The following is a 20126-nucleotide window of genomic DNA, read 5'->3' on the forward strand; positions in this document are numbered from 1 at the left end:
GCGCCGTTTTTTTTAACAATCGCCTGCGCGTTGGTATCGCATTTCGTAATAAACGACCATTTTGCAGAATTTTTCTACACGAGCCGCTTTTATTTCAGACGGTGATGTACGTTCAGAATTGCCACATTTTTTTAATGTTATTTTGATATCGGTTTTTTTATTACCATCATCGGCCGGGGCGTGATGACAGCTGCATCCTCTGGCCACCGCACCCACTTCAAGCGGTCAGCTGCCGGGAAAACGATTTCAACCGTGGGCGGCTTACCCCTGGAGTCGGTACGGTCGGCGGGTATTGCAGTTGGGGAGAGGGGCATGGGGGGAGGTGCGTGGGGGGGGGAGGTGCGTGGGGGGGGGAGGTGCGTGGGGGGGGGAGGTACGTGGGGGGGGAGGAGGTGCGTGGGGGGGGAGGTACGTGGGGGGAGGAGGTGCGTGGGGGGAGGAGGTGCGTGGGGGGGTGCGTTAGGGGGGTGACCGCCGCTCGTTTTTCTCGTAACTCCTCGGCCGCCCCCACCGCTCTTATCCCAGAGCGTCCAGGAGGTCGAAGTCCGTGAGCGTGGGGTCAGAGGGCGCGGGAGACAGCACGTGCGAAATGTCCGTCACGTCCAGCCCCAGGTGCTCGGTGATTTTGCCGTTCCGGTCGGCGGCCGCCGCGGCGTCCCCACCGCCGGGGCTTGAGACGGAGCCGCCCGTGGAGGCGCCCTCGGTGCTGGCGGTGGAGACCGCCTCCTGCCGACAGCGCCACCGGTTAGCGCGGTGGGCTACGCGCGGTGCGAAAGAAGTTCTACGTACGTACGGCGGCGGTGGCGGCGTCTCACGGTCACGCCCTGCGACAGCCGCCATCCCCCCCAACCCTCCCCCTGCCTCAAGGATCGCAGGTGAAAGGTCAGGTTAAAGGGGGGGGCGGGTCATCACGAGAATGCAGGGTGGCTCGGAGGTCACGGTGCTGAGCCCGCACTGCCGAGAGCCTGGGATCAAATACGGGTTTTGCCCGCCGCCCATGACTGAGCCAGGGTTGTCAAGCGCAGCGAGTTGATGATGGGCTTAACCAGGTCACCAATGACTTAAACTAAACTATTTTTATTTTACCAGGCAAGGGCCCACTGAGCTATGTAACTCTTTTTCAGAAGCAACCTGGCTATCGCAAATTATAGCTCAATGAAGTGGCTTATTATCACGTGTACATTTATTGCAGCCAAATACTCTAAAGGCATGTCGATTCTAAACGGAGGGGAAAAACTGCAAGACCTGGAGAAAAATCCACACGACCACCACGGGGAGAACATGCAAACTCCAAATATACAGCAGGCGTCCAGGTCGGGATCGAGCCCACGACCTCCTGTATATCAGGCGAGGTAGTTAACATCCCACCACGAGCATCCAAAATAGAGAGCCATTGATTTTATACTGAGTTGTGACATATAGAGACCCATAGACTCACACAGAGACCCATAGATTCGCACAGAGACCCATCGACTCAGGCGGATCCAAAGACTCACACAGAGACCCATAGACTTACGACGAGACCCAGAGAACTGCATGGAAACCGAGAGACTCGCACGCGCACTGTGTCGCGGTAAAACTTTGTTCCCGAGTGCGCTATAAGAATGGCGCCGATGTGTATTGAATTAGGGTTATTGTCCTAAAGCCCCCAACGGCTGCGCTGAACAACCGTGTGAACACTGGCTGCGCTCGTACCGATCTGCTGATGAGCTGCGTCTCGTTGTCTCTTGACACGTTGCAGGCGATGGCGATCTGAGACAGCCGACGCTGAGCGTTGCGCTTCTGTTGCACCGTGCAGATTCCGGAAGTCTGGAACACAATGTGCCCTGTTTTACTGGATCCACAACCCCCAGGTTGGCCACTCGGGGGGGGAGGGAAAGGAAGCACAATGACCCGGCCAGCACACCTCTACACTGACACCCACGTCGACCCGGCCAGTACACCTCTATACTGACACCCACATCGAGAGTTCGGAAGCGGCTCTGTGATATCCGGTTCCACGACACCGCAGCGTCGCGGCGGCGATCCCCGCTGCGCGAGGGTTCTGAGCGGATCCTTCGTCTCGTCAACGCCGACGCCGCCGGCCGTGGCAAAACGCCGCGGTCAAATTCGTGGCGGAGCTGTTACCTTGTTGCTCGCGGTACTCGCAGTCCGACATTTGGGCTATGCTGCGAGATCGCATCTGGAACTCTACGCGACTGCTGCGTCGAGAGAGAAGGAGAGCGATGAGATAAAGCAGCGAGGGGGAATGCGATGCGAGAAGGTGATGAGATAAAGCGGCGAGATATTTTCATATTTATTTCTATTCTGTAATATTTTTTATTTACCAATAAAAAACATGCGCGTGTTATGATAATGTTCACGTATTTAATATCTTATTTCCGTATTTAGTTTAGGTAATTCATTTAATTAGAGGTTTTTTTCGTAGGACGATTATTATCCGCGAAATTTGCTCTTCACGAGTATCTCTGGCACAAGGGAACGCTGCAAAAAAAAACCATCCCAACAAAAAAAACATCCCAACAAAAAAAACCTTCCCTACAAAAAAAAACATCCCTACAAAAAAAAACATCCCAACAAAAAAAAACATCCCAACAAAAAAAAAACATCCCAACAAAAAAAAACATCCCAACAAAAAAAAAACATCCCAACAAAAAAAAACATCCCAACAAAAAAAAACATCCCAACAAAAAAAAAACATCCCAACAAAAAAAAACATCCCAACAAAAAAAAACATCCCAACAAAAAATTAACCCGTAAAATTCTTCTGATGATGATTGCTTGTGTTGCAATCGAAACGTCGCTATTATTTTAATTTATTATTTTATTTTTAGACGTGACTTAACCGAAAGAACCAAAGAATAATTCCTGCAGTCACGAAAGCTCCAAATTAAGATTAACCCGTAAAAACAAAGTTTTTCACTATAAATCCTTTATATGCGTGGCATCGGTTTTATTTTATTATTCATTTCTGTTTTTCTTGAGTAAGAGTTTCATTTTTATCACATTGGTATTTCAAATTAAAAATAATTGTTTTTTTCCTAAAAAGTGGAAAATTTTGGAAAAAAAATGTTCACGAAAATAAATTGTCATGCACAACGAGTCTGTGCAAAATGTCAGCTCGATTGGATCACGGGAAGTGGATTAAAAAACGACCGAAAGATTTGCACAGTCGTAAGCGCGCAAGCAAGTGAACTTAATATAAAGGATTTAATAAGTATAACCCGTAGAAATTAACCCGTAAAAACAACGTTTTTCACTCTAAATCCTTTATATGCGTGGCGGCTAGAGTCCTCTCGTCCTCTGGCTTGAGATGGCTGCTACCTATGGGTCAGATGATTGTCTGCCAGCATTAAGCAATTGGTAATTAAATATTTTTTTAAAAATTCCCTAAAAAGTGTAAAATTTTTGACAATTTTTTTCACGAAAATTAATTGTCACGCACAACGAGTCTGTGTGGAAAATGTCAGCTCGATTGGATCACGGGAAGTGTGTTAAAAAACGACCGAAAGATTTGCACGGTCGTAAGCAAGCAAGCAAGCACGCAAGCAAGCAAGCGAACTTAATATAAAGGATTTAAAAATAGATTCGCCTGTGGAGGACGCGGGGATCGATCCCGCGACCTTTGGCATGGGAAGCGAGGGCGCTACCAACTGCGCTACTCCGCCACGGCCTGCGGAGGGGTTACGCTCTGGGCTCTTATACTGTGACGTTCAGCCAAAGCCATGAATGAGTTCTATTTGAATATATGTAAAATACATTTTTTTTGCCTAAAAAGTGTAAAATTTTTGACAATTTTTTTCACGAACATTAATTGTCTCGCACAACGAGTCTGTGTGGAAAATGTCAGCTCGATTGGATCACGGGAAGTGGGTTAAAAAACGACCGAAAGATTTGCACGGTCGTAAGCAAGCAAGCAAGCACGCAAGCAAGCAAGCACGCAAGCAAGCAAGCACGCAAGCAAGCAAGCACGCAAGCAAGCAAGCACGCAAGCAAGCAAGCAAGCACGCAAGCAAGCAAGCACGCAAGCAAGCAAGCACGCAAGCAAGCAAGCACGCAAGCAAGCACGCAAGCAAGCAAGCGAACTTAATATAAAGGATTTTAAAAAAAACATCCCAACAAAAAAAAACATCCTAACAAAAAAAAACATCCCAACAAAAAAAAACATCCCAACAAAAAAAAAACATCCCAACAAAAAAAATCCCAACAAAAAAAAACATCCCAACAAAAAAAACATCCCAACAAAAAAAAACATCCCAACAAAAAAAACATCCCAACAAAAAAAAACCATCCCAACAAAAAAAAACATCCCAACAAATTTTTTTTTTATTAAAAAGTCCCAGCCAGAGAGGCCTCCCCTCACCAGGTGGTCTCCCGTGCTGAACTCGCACGCGGGCTTCACGCTGTCCTGCGGCGTCTCGCACCTCCCCTGCAGCACCGTGAACCTCACGTGCGTCACGTCTCCCACGGCCGTCTAGACGCGCGCACGCAACAAGCAACAAAGATCCTCCTCCGACCATGTGGCCTTCGCAGGCTGCTGGGGGCAAGTGCCGTTAGCGCGCAGCACCGCCTACGAAGGCCGCCATCGCATCTTCTTGGTTCTTACGGTAAAGTCACGTAGAAGGGAAATAATAAAATAAAACAATAAAATAATTCTCACGACTTTTCGGCCAGAACGCAAGCAGCCGTCCTCAGGTGAAGAACAGGTCTGTCGGGAAGACAGCGTCTGAATGGGCACCACCAGGCTTAGCAGCGTATATTTAAAATAGAGAGCCATTGATTTTATACTGAGTTGTGACTCATATAGAGACCCATAGACTCGCACAGAGACCCATAGATTCGCACAGAGACCCATTGACTCAGGCAATCACCTTTGAATCGTCACGTGTACAGGTGTCTGATGTGCCACTTGTACAAACAACTAACAATAAGTGAAACGATGACAATTGGCACGTCATAAACGCTCGTACAAGCGACGGTATAATTTGTCGCACTAATGACGTTAGTGGTGGGTTTCACGACGTAAATTTTTGCAAATTGTTTGACGTCACCGCTGCCTTGCCAGTGGCGCGCAAGCACAAATAACTACACTGTGCGTGGGAGTGGGGTTGACGTTTCGGGCGATGGGCCTTCTTCATAGCACACAATTTTTAGTTGGGTCATAACGACATCTAACGCCAAAAAATCTCGTCAGTCGCCTTGTGCAAACGGTAAAAAAAATTCAGAAAAACGATGTCAAATCGTCTTTGAAGATCCCGGCATCCCAAACATTTTCTATCCGGATCTCATCCCCGAATCGTAGCGCCGTACTCCGCCTGGTCCACGCCCCCCATCCCGCCCCGCACTTGCGCCCTTTGTTCGCGGGCGGCCGCGTGCCGTACATGCCGCTCGGCTGACAGGACGACCGCGGGCGCCAGCGGAGGGAGGCTGGCGTTGGCGGCGGTGGCGTTGAGGACGGGCAGCGCGGTGCGGATGACGAGCCACGCGGCCGGGTCGTCGTGGTGGATCGGCACGGGGCAGCCCGTGCACGGGGCGCTCGCTGCGGGCACTGCGCAAGAGCGGAACACGCGGGCGGGAGGGGTGCGGTGAGACGCACTCGTCAGCCGGTCGCCTCCGTGTCAATCCGCTACGGCCGCTGTGATGGAACTTCACTCGCTTGCCCATCGTCCGACTGTGTACGCAAAGGTGAATTTCTTTCACGCCGTACGTAGGCAAACCATGTGCCACCCACTCGTACATTTGCCCTACCGAATCGCCCAACTTATATTCTGGTCGCTGCTCCCGTATTAACCGTTCGTGTGAACTCCACTTGCACGCACGCCCACTCTCTCGCCCGATCGCTCACCCACTCACCCGTCCATCCAGTCACTCACTAACCCACTCACCTACTCACTCACCCACCCACCCGTCCATCCAGTCACTCCCTAACCCACTCATCTACTCACCAACCCACCCGTCCATCCAGTCACTCACTAACCCACTCACCTACTCACCCACCCATCCATCCAGTCACTCACTAACCCACTCACCTACTCACTCGCCCACCCACCCGTCCATCCAGTCACTCACTAACCCACTCATCTACTCACTCGCCCACCCACCCGTCCATCCAGTACTCACTAACCCACTCACCTACTCACTCGCCCACCCACCCGTCCATCCAGTCACTCACTAACCCACTCACCTACTCACTCGCCCACTCGCCCGTCCATCCAGTCACTCACTAACCCACTCACCTACTCACTCGCCCACTCACCCATCCATCCAGTCAATCACTAACCCACTCACCTACTCACTCACCCACCTACTCACTCACCCACCCACCCGTCCATCCAGTCACTCACTAACCCACTCACCTACTCACTCACCCACCCGTCCATCCAGTCACTAACCCACTCACCTACTCACTTACCCACCCGTCCATCCAGTCACTCACTATCCCACTCACCTACTCACTCACCCACCCAGTCACTTACCCACCCATCCACTCGTCACCTGCGGGGACCAGTGGTCATGATTGGGTGGGTGGGTGGGGGTGGTCTCCATTCCACTGCACAAACTGAAACTCGCTCAACCCCACCTGGAACCCTCACCAAGCCCCAACCTCACCTAACCCTCACTCCATCCCTCCACCTTCGCCCCCATGCAACGCTGACTGCCCCCTCATCCACCGGTTCCCTACCTCCGCCAACCACCGCTTGTCTACGCACGGCCGTGGGACGTTGTGCCGTTGCAGATTAAGTTCCTTTCATAATCCCCACCCCCCCCCCATATCTTCCACTTCGTTGCGGTCCGAGAATCTAGGCGCTCCCCGCTTTTACGTCTCGCCGAAGCGTTCCGAGAAACCCAGTCGTACGCGGGATCCCGGCGTTCTCACCCTCGACGGTGGAAGCATCGCTCGCCGATGTGTTTGTGTGCGTGTCTTTTTTTACACGCTTTTATTTAACTCACTTCGTCTGTTGTATCCTCAAAGAAGAAATCTTGTAACTCAATTTTTACACACTTCCCAATGTGCTATCGACTGCAAACTTCGTATAGGTTGGTCATACTGATGACAACACGATATTCTATCATAAACAATCCAAAACATGTATTTTAAAACTTTTTACACGCTTGTCTTTAACTTGCTGTATGTGTCGTATCCAAAAATCTTGTAACTCTATTTCAACCGTATTCCCAATGTCGTATCGACTGCAAACTTGGTATAGGTATGTCATACTGATGACAATACTATATTCTATCATTGAAAATTCAAAATATATATTTTTAAACAATCTTTTTTACGGCTCTAATTGTCCACACTCAACTGACGTTGCCCCTAAATCACCACGTGGTCCCTTACGTCACGGCAAGCCTCAGGGAGCCACGCCCAGGGGCGGGGGATGTGGAAGGAGGGGAGGGGCGATGGGGGAAGGGGGCAGGGGGAGGGGCAGCTCGGACAGTACATTTCATTAAAGCGTGTTTAAAAAAAAGTATTTTTACATATTTTTTATTATTATCTACCTTTCATCAGCCCCATTGAACAGGGTTTATAATAGGTCGACATCGTCCACGACACAAGGGGGCAAATGGCCACATCGCGCAAACCAGACGGGCTCTGTTGGAGCGCGTTCGGAGTCGTGCCGGAAGATGCGCCGCGAGTCAGGTTTTCTGCGCCGCATCATCATCGACCCGTGGCGGCATCAGAGAGACGTCGTGAACGTGGACCGGCGTAGATCGGACCGCCGTAAACCAGAGACCGCCAGGAATGTGGCGAGGGTTGGCGTAGGGGTCTGTGGACCCCCGAGAGGCTGGCAATGCCTGTCTCACTTTGCCCGTCGCAACGTAGGCTGTCGTCTCTGGCGCAGGCCAATGGGCCTCAAAGACGATGCGTACGTTATCAGAAGCACGTTTAGTTTGCGTGTTTTGCGCAAAGCACGTGTGGTTAATGCAGGCCTGATGCCTTGCAAAAGGTTATCCATTTGGTGTTTGAACATGCGAACGCCTCCTTGTTTTTTTTGCCGGAAAGGGTCAAAAGCTCTTCTTCATTTCATTGGCGTAACCGCTAATCCACCCCCCCCCCCCGCGTCGCCGTGTGGAGGAGTTACCGCTCTCCTGGACGGGCGAGGTGAGCTGGCACGCGGGGAAGCCCCTCACTCGCCCCTCCGACTCCCCGACCCCAAACGCGACCTCCGCTCGGCACTTCCCCAGGGTCTGTGCTCGTGACGGTGCAGACGGGAGAGGACGGGGGAGAGCATCGTGACCGCTCAGTGCGGGGATTTGTGGCCGGAGTGTTGTGGGTGTGGCCAGAGTGTGGGGGGTGTGGTCAGAGTGTTGTGGGTGTGGTCAGAGTGTTGTGGGCGTGGCCAGAGTCTGGGGGGTGTGGTCAGAGTGTTGTGGGAGTGGTCAGAGTGTTGTGGGTGTGGCCAGAGTGTTGTGGGTGTGGACAAAGTGTTGTGGGTGTGGTCAGAGTGTGGGGGGTGTGGTCAGAGTGTTGTGGGTGTGGTCAGAGTGTTGTGGGTGTGGTCAGAGTGTTGTGGGTGTGGTCAGAGTGTTGTGGGTGTGGTCAGAGTGTTGTGGGTGTGGCCAGAGTGTGGGGGGTGTGGTCAGAGTGTTGTGGGAGTGGTCAGAGTGTTGTGGGAGTGGTCAGAGTGTTGTGGGTGTGGTCAGAGTGTTGTGGGTGTGGTCAGAGTGTTGTGGGTGTGGCCAGAGTGTTGTGGGTGTGGTCAGAGTGTTGTGGGAGTGGTCAGAGTGTTGTGGGTGTGGTCAGAGTGTTGTGAGAGTGGTCAGAGTGTTGTGGGTGTGGTCAGAGTGTTGTGGGAGTGGTCAGAGTGTTGTGGGTGTGGTCAGAGTGTTGTGGGTGTGGTCAGAGTGTTGTGGGTGTGGTCAAAGTGTTGTGGGTGTGGTCAGATTGTTGTGGGTGTGGTCAGAGTGTTGTGGGTGTGGTCAAAGTGTTGTGGGTGTGGTCAGAGTGTTGTGGGTGTGGTCAGAGTGTTGTGGGTGTGGTCAGAGTGTTGTGGGTGTGGTCAGAGTGTGGGGAGTGTGGCCATAGTGTGAGGAGTGCAGGCCATGTGTGTGAATATGCAGGTGAGCGGGGCGGGGGAGACTCACGGCCACGCCCAGGGCCTCTAGGGAACAGCGCCCCCGCTGGCCGGAGCTGCCGTTGCTGGAGCACGACGTCTCCTGCACCGAGAACTCCACGTGGAACCTCAGCCCCACCACCACCTGGGGGAGGGGGGGGGGACAGCAGGCGAGTGGCAGAACGACAGCAGCGGTGGCGTCGGCATCGCAACCTGTGACACAGCACGCTTTGGGCACCACGCGGCCACAACATCCATCGGCAGGTAAAAACATTTGGTCTTGCGCACTCTCATGCGTCCGGTCCACCACCAAAGCGCACCGATCACACGCTGAAGTAGGCTCTCTGAAACAACAACAGCAATGCTTTTCAGTCCATTGTGGGACTCGGGGATGGATCACGAACGTCAGCTTGGTAGCCGTGTTCCAGGTCTTTGGGCCACGGTGGCTAGGAGATGTTAACTACCTCGCCTGGTATGCAGGAGGTCGTGGATTCTATCCCGACCCTGACGCCTGCTGTATATTTGGAGTTTGCGTGTCTCTTTTTCCCCGTGGTCGCGTGGATTTTTCTCCGGTCCTCCGGTTTTTACCCTCAACATTTAGAATCGACGCGCGTTACTTAAAAGAGTATTTGGCCGCTATAAATTTCCGGCTAATGATAAGCCGCTTCGTTGAGCTCTCATTGTGATAGCCAGGCCGCCTCTGCGAAACATAACTGATGATGTAATAAAATATTAAAAAATACTTTGTTTAGAAACACGCTTTAATGAAATGTACTGTCCGAGCTGCCCCTCCCCCTGCCCCCTTCCCCCATCGCCCCTCCCCGCCTTCCACATCCCCCGCCCCTGGGCGTGGCTTGCCATGACGTCAGGGACCACGTGGTGATTTACAGGCAACGTTAGTTGAGCGTGGACAATTAGAGCCGTAAAAATATTGTTTAAAAATATTTGTTTAATTTTCAATGATAGAATATAGTATTGTCATCAGTGTGACATACCTATACCACGATTGCAGTCGATACGACATTGGGAATACAGTTGAAATTGAGTTACAAGATTTTTGGATACGACAACACGTACAGTAAGTTCAATAAAAGCGTGTAAAAAGTTTTAAAATACATCTTTTGGATTTTTTTAATGATAGAATATCGTGTTGTCATCAGTATGACATACCTACACCAAGTTTGCAGTCGATAGCACATTGGGAAAGTGTGTAAAAATTGAGTTACAATATTTCTTTTTTGAGGCTACAACAGACGAAGTGAGTTAAATAAAAGCGTGTCAAAAAATAATTACATGAAGACGGTCAACGCATCCCCCGAAGATGCCCTGGACCGAGCCAAACGGAGAAGACAATGCCGAAAAGCGGACCCTGTGCCACAGCGGGAACAACGCTAGGAAGAAGAAGTGTAAAAAAATTAACCCGTAAAAACAAAGTTTTTCACTATGTTCAATGGGCCACAACCCAGCCCACATTGGTCTTTGAAACGGGCGGCTAGAGTCATCTTGTCCTCTGGCTTGAGATGGCTGCCACCTATGGGTCAGATGATTGCCTGCCACCATTAAGCTATTGGTAATTAAATATAAACATTTTTTTCCTAAAATGTTGAAAATTTTGGAAAAAAAATTCACGAAAATAAATTGTCACGCACAACGAGTCTGTGTGCAAAATGTCAGCTCGATTGGATCACGGGAAGTGGGTTAAAAAACGACCGAAAGATTTGCACGGTTGTAAGCACGCAAGCAAGCACGCAAGCGAACTTAATATAAAGGATTTAAAAAAGAAAATAGTTCAGACAGTTTTTTGTCTCGACACCGCGCTGCACGTTACCTCCTTGGTCGCCCTGTCGACGCTCTTCAGCGCGAACCGCTTGTGCTGCGCGTTTGCCGAGTTGAAGACTCTGAGCGCCGCGTCGACCGCGGTTTGGGCCTCCTCCCTGGAAACCGGCACGGCACATCCGGAGCAGCCGGATCCCCAGGTGACCAGCGTCTCTGCGTGGTGGAGTCGAGAGCACTGTGAGACTGGCACGGTGAGACTGCTAAGTTGAGACGGGCAAAGTGATGCAGGAATTCTAGATTTGAAGCTTTCGTGACTGCAAGGATTCATACTCTTAGTTCTTTCGGTAAAGTCACGTAGGTAAAAAATTAAATCAAAATTTAAAAAAATAAAAAACAAAAACAATAAAATCACGACGTTTCGGAGGCAACACAAGCTTCCGTCTTCAGGTGAAACTGTCACAGCAAAATATCTGTATCAAGTGAAGAGAAGTCCCAAGGTCGTACCAAGGTCGTACCTCTTGGGACTTCTCTTCACTTGATACAGATACATCTTCTTGGTTCTTTCGGTAAAGTCACGTAGAAGGGAAGTGATCCTGCATAATGCATGGGCATAATATGACTTTGAAACCCCCCTGCCCACCTCCTACGCATTTCCCATGAATATGCTAAATTCCTCTTGATATGCACATTATTTTTGTTAAGGCACTCTTCTTCCACCTCCAACCCAGCTTATATATAAGCTCCTAGCTTGGCAGTCTCATTCTTCACCTGAAGACGGCTGCTTGTGTTGTAGCCGAAATGTCGTGAGAATTATTTTATTTTTATTATTTTATTACTTCCCTTCTACGTGACTTTACCGAAAGAACCAAGAAGATGAATCCCTGCAGTCACAAAAGCTTTAAATCGAAATTTGATACAGATATTTTGCTGTGAGTTTCACCTGAAGACGGAAGCTTGTGTTGCCTCCGAAACGTCGTGATTTTATTGTTTTTGCTTTTTATTTTTATTAATTTTGATTTCATTTTTTACCTACGTGACTTTACCGAAAGAACTAAGAGTATGATACAGGAATGTTGAGACGAAGCTCCCCCGTATAGCCTCAACAGACTGTTGGGGCAAGTGCTGTTAGCGAGCACCTGTGAAGGCTGACACGGTACGCGAGGGGTGCGTGGCCAGCACTGTGCCCTGCCCGCCTTTGTCTCTCCAGTGGCGAAGTGTACACACCGCTACGTACGGTACGAAAGAAGTTCTACATACATACATATCTGACCACATACATATATCCCCATATGTGATGAGTGGATGGGTGGGTAGGTTATTAGTGAGTGAGTGGGTAAATGACTGGGTGGATGGGTGAGTGATTGGGTGGGTGAGTGAGTGGGTTAGTGAGTGACTGGATGGATGGGTGAGTGATTGGGTGGGTGAGTGGGTTAGAGAGTGACTGATTGGGTGGGTGAGTGAGTGGGTTAGTGTGTGACTGGATGGATGGGTAAGTGATTGGGTGGGTGAGTGGGTTAGAGAGTGACTGATTGGGTGGGTGAGTGAGTGTGGGTTAGTGTGTGACTGGATGGATGGGTGAGTGATTGGGCGAGTGAGTGAGTGGGTTAGTGAGTGATTGGATGGATGGGTAAGTGATTGGGTGGGTGAGTGACTGGATGGATGGGTGAGTGATTGGGTGGGTGAGTGAGTGGGTTAGTGTGTGACTGGATGGATGGGTGAGTGATTGGGTGGGTGAGTGAGTGGGTGAGTGAGTGGGTTAGTGAGTGACTGGATGGATGGGTGAGTGATTGGGTGGGTGAGTGAGTGAGTGGGTTAGTGAGTGACTGGATGGATGGGTGAGTGATTGGGTGGGTGAGTGAGTGGGTTAGTGAGTGACTGGATGGATGGGTGAGTGATTGGGCGAGTGAGAGAGTGGGTTAGTGAGTGACTGGATGGATGGGTGAGTGATTGGGCGAGTGAGAGAGTGGGCGTTCACGCAAACGCTTACCACGGTAGCAGCGACAGAACATAAATTGGGTGATTTAAGGTGGGCAGATGGGCGAGCGAGTGGCACGGTTGGCTACGTACGGTGCGAAAGAAGTTTAACATACATGCATACATCCAGCGCGCTTGGAACTCGGTGTAACGCGACATGGCCTTCACCCCCGGGGGTGGGCGGCACGCCGTGGCCCCCGGCTTTTGCAAACAGCCGCTGTGCCATGGTGCAGAGGCCGCGGGGTCCTCTCTCTTGTTGTCATGTCCACATGCGCTTATCGGACGGCGAGCGCTCGGCTCTTTGATGTTACGGCGGCCGCCCCTCCCCCCCTTCTGCTATCGCACGGCAAATCATTACCCAGTCCTCGTCTGGCAACTGGGTTTGAGTTGGTGCAGGTGCAGGTGCGCTGGCCAGCCCGAGTCCAATGAGGAGTCACTGACACGGTGGCGATGGAATAATCAAATCGCCGTCGTGGCCGTGCGGGATGGCGTGGTGTCCGTGCCATTCTTGGAAGCACGACATCCAACAGGAAGGCACACGACGCGTTGCGCAGACGCAGCCTGCGGGAGTTTCGCAGCCGGGTTACGATGCTGCGGCGCGCGCTTTCCCGGCCACTGCGATGACGACAACTCGAATGCGCGCGATGGATTTCGACGATGTCGACGATGACGACGGCGATGACGGTGGCGTGCGAGTAAGGGAGCGAGCGAGTTACCTTCGAGGATTGGCTTCTTCATCTGGCATGTGGGGTGTCCCACAGCCATGGCCTCCTTGCCCGGAAGGAAGTCAACGTCCCCGTAACAGACACCCAGCATCTGCATGTGGGGACACGGGGGGGGGGACACGTGGGGACATGGGAGGGACACGGGGGGGGGGGGAACACGGGGGGGGGACACGGGGGGGGACACGTGGGGACACGGGGGGACACGGGGGGGAACACGGGGGGGGGGACACGGGGGGGGGGGGGACACGTGGGGACACGGGGTGACACGGGGTGACACGGTGGGGACACGGAGGGGACACGTGGGGGACACGTGGGGGACACGTGGGGACACGTGGGGACACGTGGGGGACACGTGGGGACATGGGGGGACACGTGGGGACACGTGGGGACACGTGGGGGACACGTGGGGCACGTGGGGGGACACGTGGGGGACACGTGGGGACACGTGGGGACACGGGGGGGGACACGTGGGGACACGGGGGGGGGGCACGGGGGGGGGGGGGCACGGGGGGGGGGGACGTGGGGGACACGGGAGGTGGGGGACACGGGGGGGGACGCGCGGGGACACGGGGGGGACCCGACACATGGGAACAAGGGAACATTAGAGATGAGGTGACTTAAGGATATAGAGACATGGCGACACATGGAATGTGGGGATAGAGGGACGTGGGGACATGGGTACAGCGGGGTCTAGAGGCGTGGGTACAGCGGTAGATCTCTGGTCCACCCAGTAGCAATCAGCACCACCTCAATAGTTGAACTCTCAGAGATGGAATTTAGCCAAATTAAGTGCACAACCAAATATGTATGTGGCGGTTCCCAATTGAGTTGTACACGAGTCTGTGGGTTTTCTATGGGGTCCCGTCAGCGACCGGGCTCGGAGCATGAACTCGTGGCTTAATCCAAGATCTCAGCGGCGCCGGCTCCCGTGCTGCGACCTCCCGTGCCTCTCTTCCACCTCTTGATGACAGCGCACCTCGCATCACGCGACCTATTGGAGTATCGCCAGAGTGCAGCTACCCTCATGCCGATTCCTCTTACCCGTGTCGAGGACTCGGTCTCACCAAACCGACCGTTTTGTTTCATTCACCCCCCCCCCCATAGCCTGAAAAAAACTGTAGGGGCAAGTGCTGTGAGCGAGTAGCACCTCTGAAGGCCGCCACGGCACACGAGATGGCGGGTGACCAGCACCACGCCCGGCCGCCTTTGCCTCCCTTAGTGGCGTTGTTTACACACCGCACCAGGTACTCATTCGAGGCCGAGTCGGCCTAGGATAGGCCCAGGCCCGGCGCAGAAAATCGTCACCCGTGTTGGCCCGTGAGCGGGAATGGAACTCGGACCGCCGGGTTCGTAGCGCAGCGCACGCTAAATCCCATGTGCGACCGCTTTCCCATAACCAGCGCCACCGCCGCACTGCAGGTTCCGTTTCTGTTCTCGCGCACGGTGGCAGTCCGAGAGCTAGATGCCACCGTCGAGGTCTGCTGCTGGTCACGACGAGAGGGCTTCAGCAGAGAGAGAGAGAGTTCGTGTCGTTTTGCTTTTTTCTTTCATTGGGCCATATAGTTTGGGTTGCACGGCCACAGTCACGCTGCCACCACTGTGGCTCGCGTCTTTAATTTTCCATTCACGAAGGGGAAGTTGCGCATCGGCCTGCTGTTGGTGTTCTGACGCGGTCGTCGATGGTTCCACCACCAGGGCCTTCGAGCGGGAGAAATGTCACAGCCAGGAGGTGTGCGATGATTGGGTCTCGAAAGAGGCGGTGTTTATTCTGGATACTGCAGGTCACAACAACACACTAACTCGATCGGTCAATCATGCACTCACCCACTTACTCACCCACTGACTCGCTTACCCCACCCACCCACTCACTGCACCGCAGGTCACCTCACTGCTCTCTCTGCTTCTCCCCTCCTCCTCCTCCCATCATCATCATCGTCGTCGTCGTCGTCATCGCTTTTCTCCGAAAGCTTTTACAACAACAACAACGTTGCCCCAATGCGAGGAACGTGTTACACTCTCACTATATATTCCAGCTTTAACAGTGCTGCTTGTGGCTGGCTGCTTGACATTTTGAAGCCTTTAGGCACCGTGCTCAACAAAAGTGATTTTTAAAAAAAAATGTGTTGTTGTGTTGTTGTTGTGGCAATGCCGGTGCCAGCGCTCACTGCAGTGTTGTCGGACTTGAAGAGACACTCGGACAGCCTGGAGCCGCTCTTCTGCTCGCACTCCGTCTCCTTGATGTCGAACACCAGGTGGTAGCGCTTCAGCTCCCCAGGGAGGTCCTGGTAGGGAGACGCGGACGCGCACGCCGGCACACGCAGACACACACGCACACAAACGTAGACACACAAACGTAGACACGCACACGCACACAAACGTAGACACGTAGGGCAAAGACAACGATATCCCCCCCCCCCCCGTGTAGCCTCTAACAGACTGTTTGGGGCAAGCGCTGTTAGCGAGTAGCAGCTATGAGAGGGTGGGGTGGCCGGCACCACGCCCGGCCGCCTTTGTCTCCCCAGTGGCGATGTTTACTACACACCGAGTCGACATAGGAGAAGCCCACGACCGGTTCGGATAATCGTCACCGGTGTTGGCCGCGAGCGGGAATCGAACTCGGGCCGTCGGGGGGTTCCGAGCGCAGCGCGCTAACCGCGACCACGCGACCGCTCCCCACACACACAGTGACACACACAGTGAGACAGGCACGGACACACGCGGGCGGATGCACAAGCACGTGCAGACACGCGCACAGACGCACAAGCACACGCGTAAGACACTGCGTTTGCGTAGAGTGATACGAGAAGACGCGCTTGGGAAGATTGGGGAAACCCGCCGTCAAGTTTCCTCCCATCCTGCTCCCTCTTTCTCCAGCGTCACTGCCGCTACCATCGCTGCTGCTGCTGCCGCCAACGCCGTAACGAAATCATCACGTTTGTTCGTCACGTGACAACTTTATTAAATCGGCCGTGTCGGGTGGAGGAGGCTGCACGACGCAACATATTACTTACGCGGCCATCTGGCCCAAAAAAACGTATCAATTACGGAGGATTCTAGGCTATGTTGAGCAATAAGTTGATACAAATTCCAATATCACCATCGTCATAACCATCAAGATCCATGGGCAGGTAGCCCCTATATGTCCACTGCACATTTCGTCATTTGTTGTTTCCACTTTCCTCTGGTCTTGTGCCAACATGCTCAAGTAGTGGCCACATCTTTCTGGCACCGATCTCTTATGATGTCGTCGTCAAGCCGTTCTCTTTGAGGTCTTCCTCCTCTCTTTCCTGTTCCTTCCATTTTGCCCAAACAATACACTTTTAATTTGTCTACTGTTGTCCATCGTGCATAGCTACTTAAAATAAGATTAATGGGTAAATTGCACCTTAATAAAAAGACAAATAACCAAATTGGTACCGCCGGTTAGTTACATTGTACGTGTGCGTTGAACTTCTTTAGTACCGTACGTAGCCGACCGCGCTAATCTGAGGTGCGACCGCGCCGTCGGCGGCACTCGCGTCGCCCGGACGCACACTCCCCGCTCGGCAAAAAAGCCTCGCCGCACCTTGCGCCAGGCCATCTTGACTCGCGCCAGCCGGTAGAGGTGCCCTCCGGACGCGCCGTTGAAGCTCCCCACTGCCGTCTCGGCGGCCAGCCGCACCTGCGCGTCCGTCACGGGCAAGCGGCTCCCCAGCTCCTCCTGCGCCTGCGGTGCCGTCGGTGCCCCCATCCCGCCGCGGCCGAAGAAGAACAAGCAGCAGCAGCAGCAGAGCAGCAGCAGCGGTGACGGCGACGACGGCCGGGGATGATGGGGCGGCGGCGGCAGCATGGTGGCGAACGCCGAGCGTAGAGAGATGACGGGAGAGAGGAGTGGAAACGATGCGGCGAGCGGGATGTGGTGCCGCGCGGAGGCGACCGCCACCCCGCCCGCTTATTCCCCCCCCCCCCCCCCGACCACTCCGCCGTCCGGTGCCATGTGTTTGACCCCGGGTCGGCCGTTGGGGCTGACGTCCAAAAAGCAGGGGGGGGGGGGGGAAGAGGGGAGATGTGGAGGCGCGATAGCAGGCGCGGGCTGCGGCGACTGTGCAGTAAACACGCGGCGCCACTCGGTAAACACGGGGAGGTGGGCGACGCACGGAGGCGGGTTGCGGCGATGGGCAGCCTGCACGGCGAGGGGACCCGCGGGGGTCTCTTGCCACAGGCCGCCACGTCGACCGATTGAGCGGCGATCCATCGGGGTGCTTCGAGTTTATTTCATTCGTTACACGGACCCGTTTTAGCCGGGTGCCCGGGTTATTTTACGCGGGAGATCGTTGGTGCCACTCGGCACATCAACCCTCCGCGTAGTACGGAGGGTTGATGTGCAACATTTGCGCGCTCTGGCGAGCTGGCCGGTGGATGTCTTCAGGAGTAGCCTCGTGGTGAATATGTACGTTGGACTTCCTTCGCACCGTTCGTAGCCAACCGTGCTATTCAGAGGTGCGGGGGGGGGGGACAAGAAACACAAAAAATCAGTTCATAAGAAATTAGTTTTCAATCTAGATTTAAAAGTGCCAAGCTCCAGTGGCTTCCTAATATCGGAAGAGCGTTCCAGACGGCCGCAGAAAGTGCGCGACGCAAGTGTCCGTCTTTGTTTGACGGCTAGCCGAAAGCCGCTACGAAGATGGCCGGAGTTTGCACGACGGTTTATGCTCCTATTCCGCAATTCAGGCCGGCGAATGAAGTAATTGGCGCTGGGAGGTTACGACACGGTGCGAGGCATCGACTCGCGGAGGGGAAACTTCATTAGACTCGCACGAGAGACCCACGGACTCGCATAGACGCCGCCACAGAGTCACGTGGGAGATTCGCAGACCCATGGACGTTTAAGCGGCGACGGTGATAATAATAATGCAATTTATAACGCGCGCAAAGTTGCGGACGTAACGGCCGCAACTCAGAGGCGCGGAGCCAAGCTCAGAGTCGCTCGAAAGCACGTGGTTGTAGAGGTGAGTTTTTAAGTGTCTCTTGAAGTAGACGATTGAGATGATGCTGCGAATGTGCAGAGGGATTGCGTTCGAGACTGTTGTTTGTGGGTTTATTTGTGCGAAAGTCGCGGCTCGATGTTCTCGGCCGCGGCGCCGCCCTTAAGCATCCGTCGGTGCTCCGGAGCAACTTGGCCCCCAACATCCGCCGTGCGATGTTCCCGACGCAGGTCTCCGTACGGAATCGTCGCATTTGGCTCGGCAAATCGAAACCCCGGGGGTTACAAGCTGGTCGCGACACGAGAAGAGGATGGAAGAAGGGCAAATCGGAGAGAATTGGATACGGGGGGGGGGGGGGGGGGAGGAATTGCCGAGAGATCTGGACGAAAGGCAAGGTGGCGGCGTTCATATGGGGCCTCATGGCAGCACAAGATTGCACACGAAACCCAACCATCTGGCAATTTTTTTGTAACCTCGAGGACGGAAAAAAAAAGCGATGGCCTTGACAGGCTTTTACGTTAACCCAGCAGCATTCGCTTTCAACACACAACATCTGCAACGGCGTCGCCCCTCCTAGGACTCATCAGCAAGAGCCGGGCACGCTCCACAAATACTGCTGCTCTCTCTGCGAATCTACACGTTCTTTGTTTTGTAAAACAGTTGCCGAGCACAGTGTGTCCAACTACCACCACTGGCAACCAAACAGCGGCCCGTCAGTGTCGTAGTGGAAAAGAGTGTGGCGCGTTCCTTGAACAGAGTGGGGTTACTGTCGTCGTTGTTGTTGTAAGAGCTTGGAGAGGAAGAGACGGTGATGGTGGTGGTGATAATGGGAGTAGGGAATTCCAGAGCAGTGCAAGAGAAGAACCAGGAAGAGAAGCGAGGTGACCTGCAGTGTGGCGAGTGGGCGAGCGAGTGCGTTATAAGTGTGTGGGTGGAAGGATGGCTGAGTGGGTAAGTGTGGTGTTGTGATCCGCAGTGTGATGAATGGGTTGGCGAGTGAGTGGGTAGGGGTGGTGCTGTGAGCCGCAGTGTGGTGAATGGGTGGGTGAGTGTGGCACATTAGTAATGGACCACTATTTTAATTATTTCCTCGTGCAGCAAGGGAGTAAAGTGTGGTTTTGTGAAAGTCCTTATGTGCTGTGCTGTACATGAATGCACGTGTGTACACCAGCATGCAATAACGGAGTTGGGCCTGTGGGTGGCTGGCAGGGTTATTTATTAACCAGACTAGTACACCAGTCACGTGGTTAATGGCGGCTCAGTTGAGGATTGCATTCTACAGGTAAAGGACCCAAAGGTTGTTTTTGATCGTTATAGAAATGTTCTAGACTTGTTCTAGACTTCAAGCTTGGCTTCCAATTGTTAGTTTGTGATGTATTCAATAGGAGGGATTTTAGCACTGTGACCTGTAAAAGATGACGTACTGTAGTTAATGCTTGTATTTCTCTAACCATAATACTATAACCTAATACTATAACCGTCATTATACATTACACTCGAGCACAGATGGACTCGTCTGTCTGAACAACGCTCGCCGCTTTCTGTGGTGCTAACGTTAAGAAAAAAACGCCACTTTTTTCGACAGAAGTGTAATGTATAATGACTTATTGTTCGTAGCTCAGCTTATT

At 53.0% G+C, this 20126-nt stretch overlaps 1 protein-coding gene across 1 annotated transcript; it reads right to left on the reverse strand.

Annotated features, from left to right (window-relative positions):
• Positions 1-421: 421 nt before the first annotated feature.
• On the reverse strand, positions 422-17464 carry LOC144731227 (kininogen-1-like). The gene is made up of 10 exons (XM_078612240.1): positions 17100-17464; positions 15700-15816; positions 13526-13625; positions 10888-11048; positions 9091-9204; positions 8088-8193; positions 5382-5548; positions 4364-4474; positions 1696-1809; positions 422-726 (listed from the first exon to the last, which is right to left on the reverse strand). The coding sequence occupies exons 1-10, from the start codon at positions 17361-17363 to the stop codon at positions 517-519; spliced, it is 1464 nt and encodes a 487-aa protein (XP_078468366.1). The 5' UTR covers positions 17364-17464; the 3' UTR covers positions 422-516.
• Positions 17465-20126: the final 2662 nt, after the last annotated feature.

This window comes from Lampetra planeri, chromosome 38 (assembly GCF_965212315.1).
Source record: "Lampetra planeri chromosome 38, kcLamPlan1.2.h2, whole genome shotgun sequence".
In the NCBI taxonomy this organism is placed as follows: domain Eukaryota; kingdom Metazoa; phylum Chordata; class Hyperoartia; order Petromyzontiformes; family Petromyzontidae; genus Lampetra; species Lampetra planeri.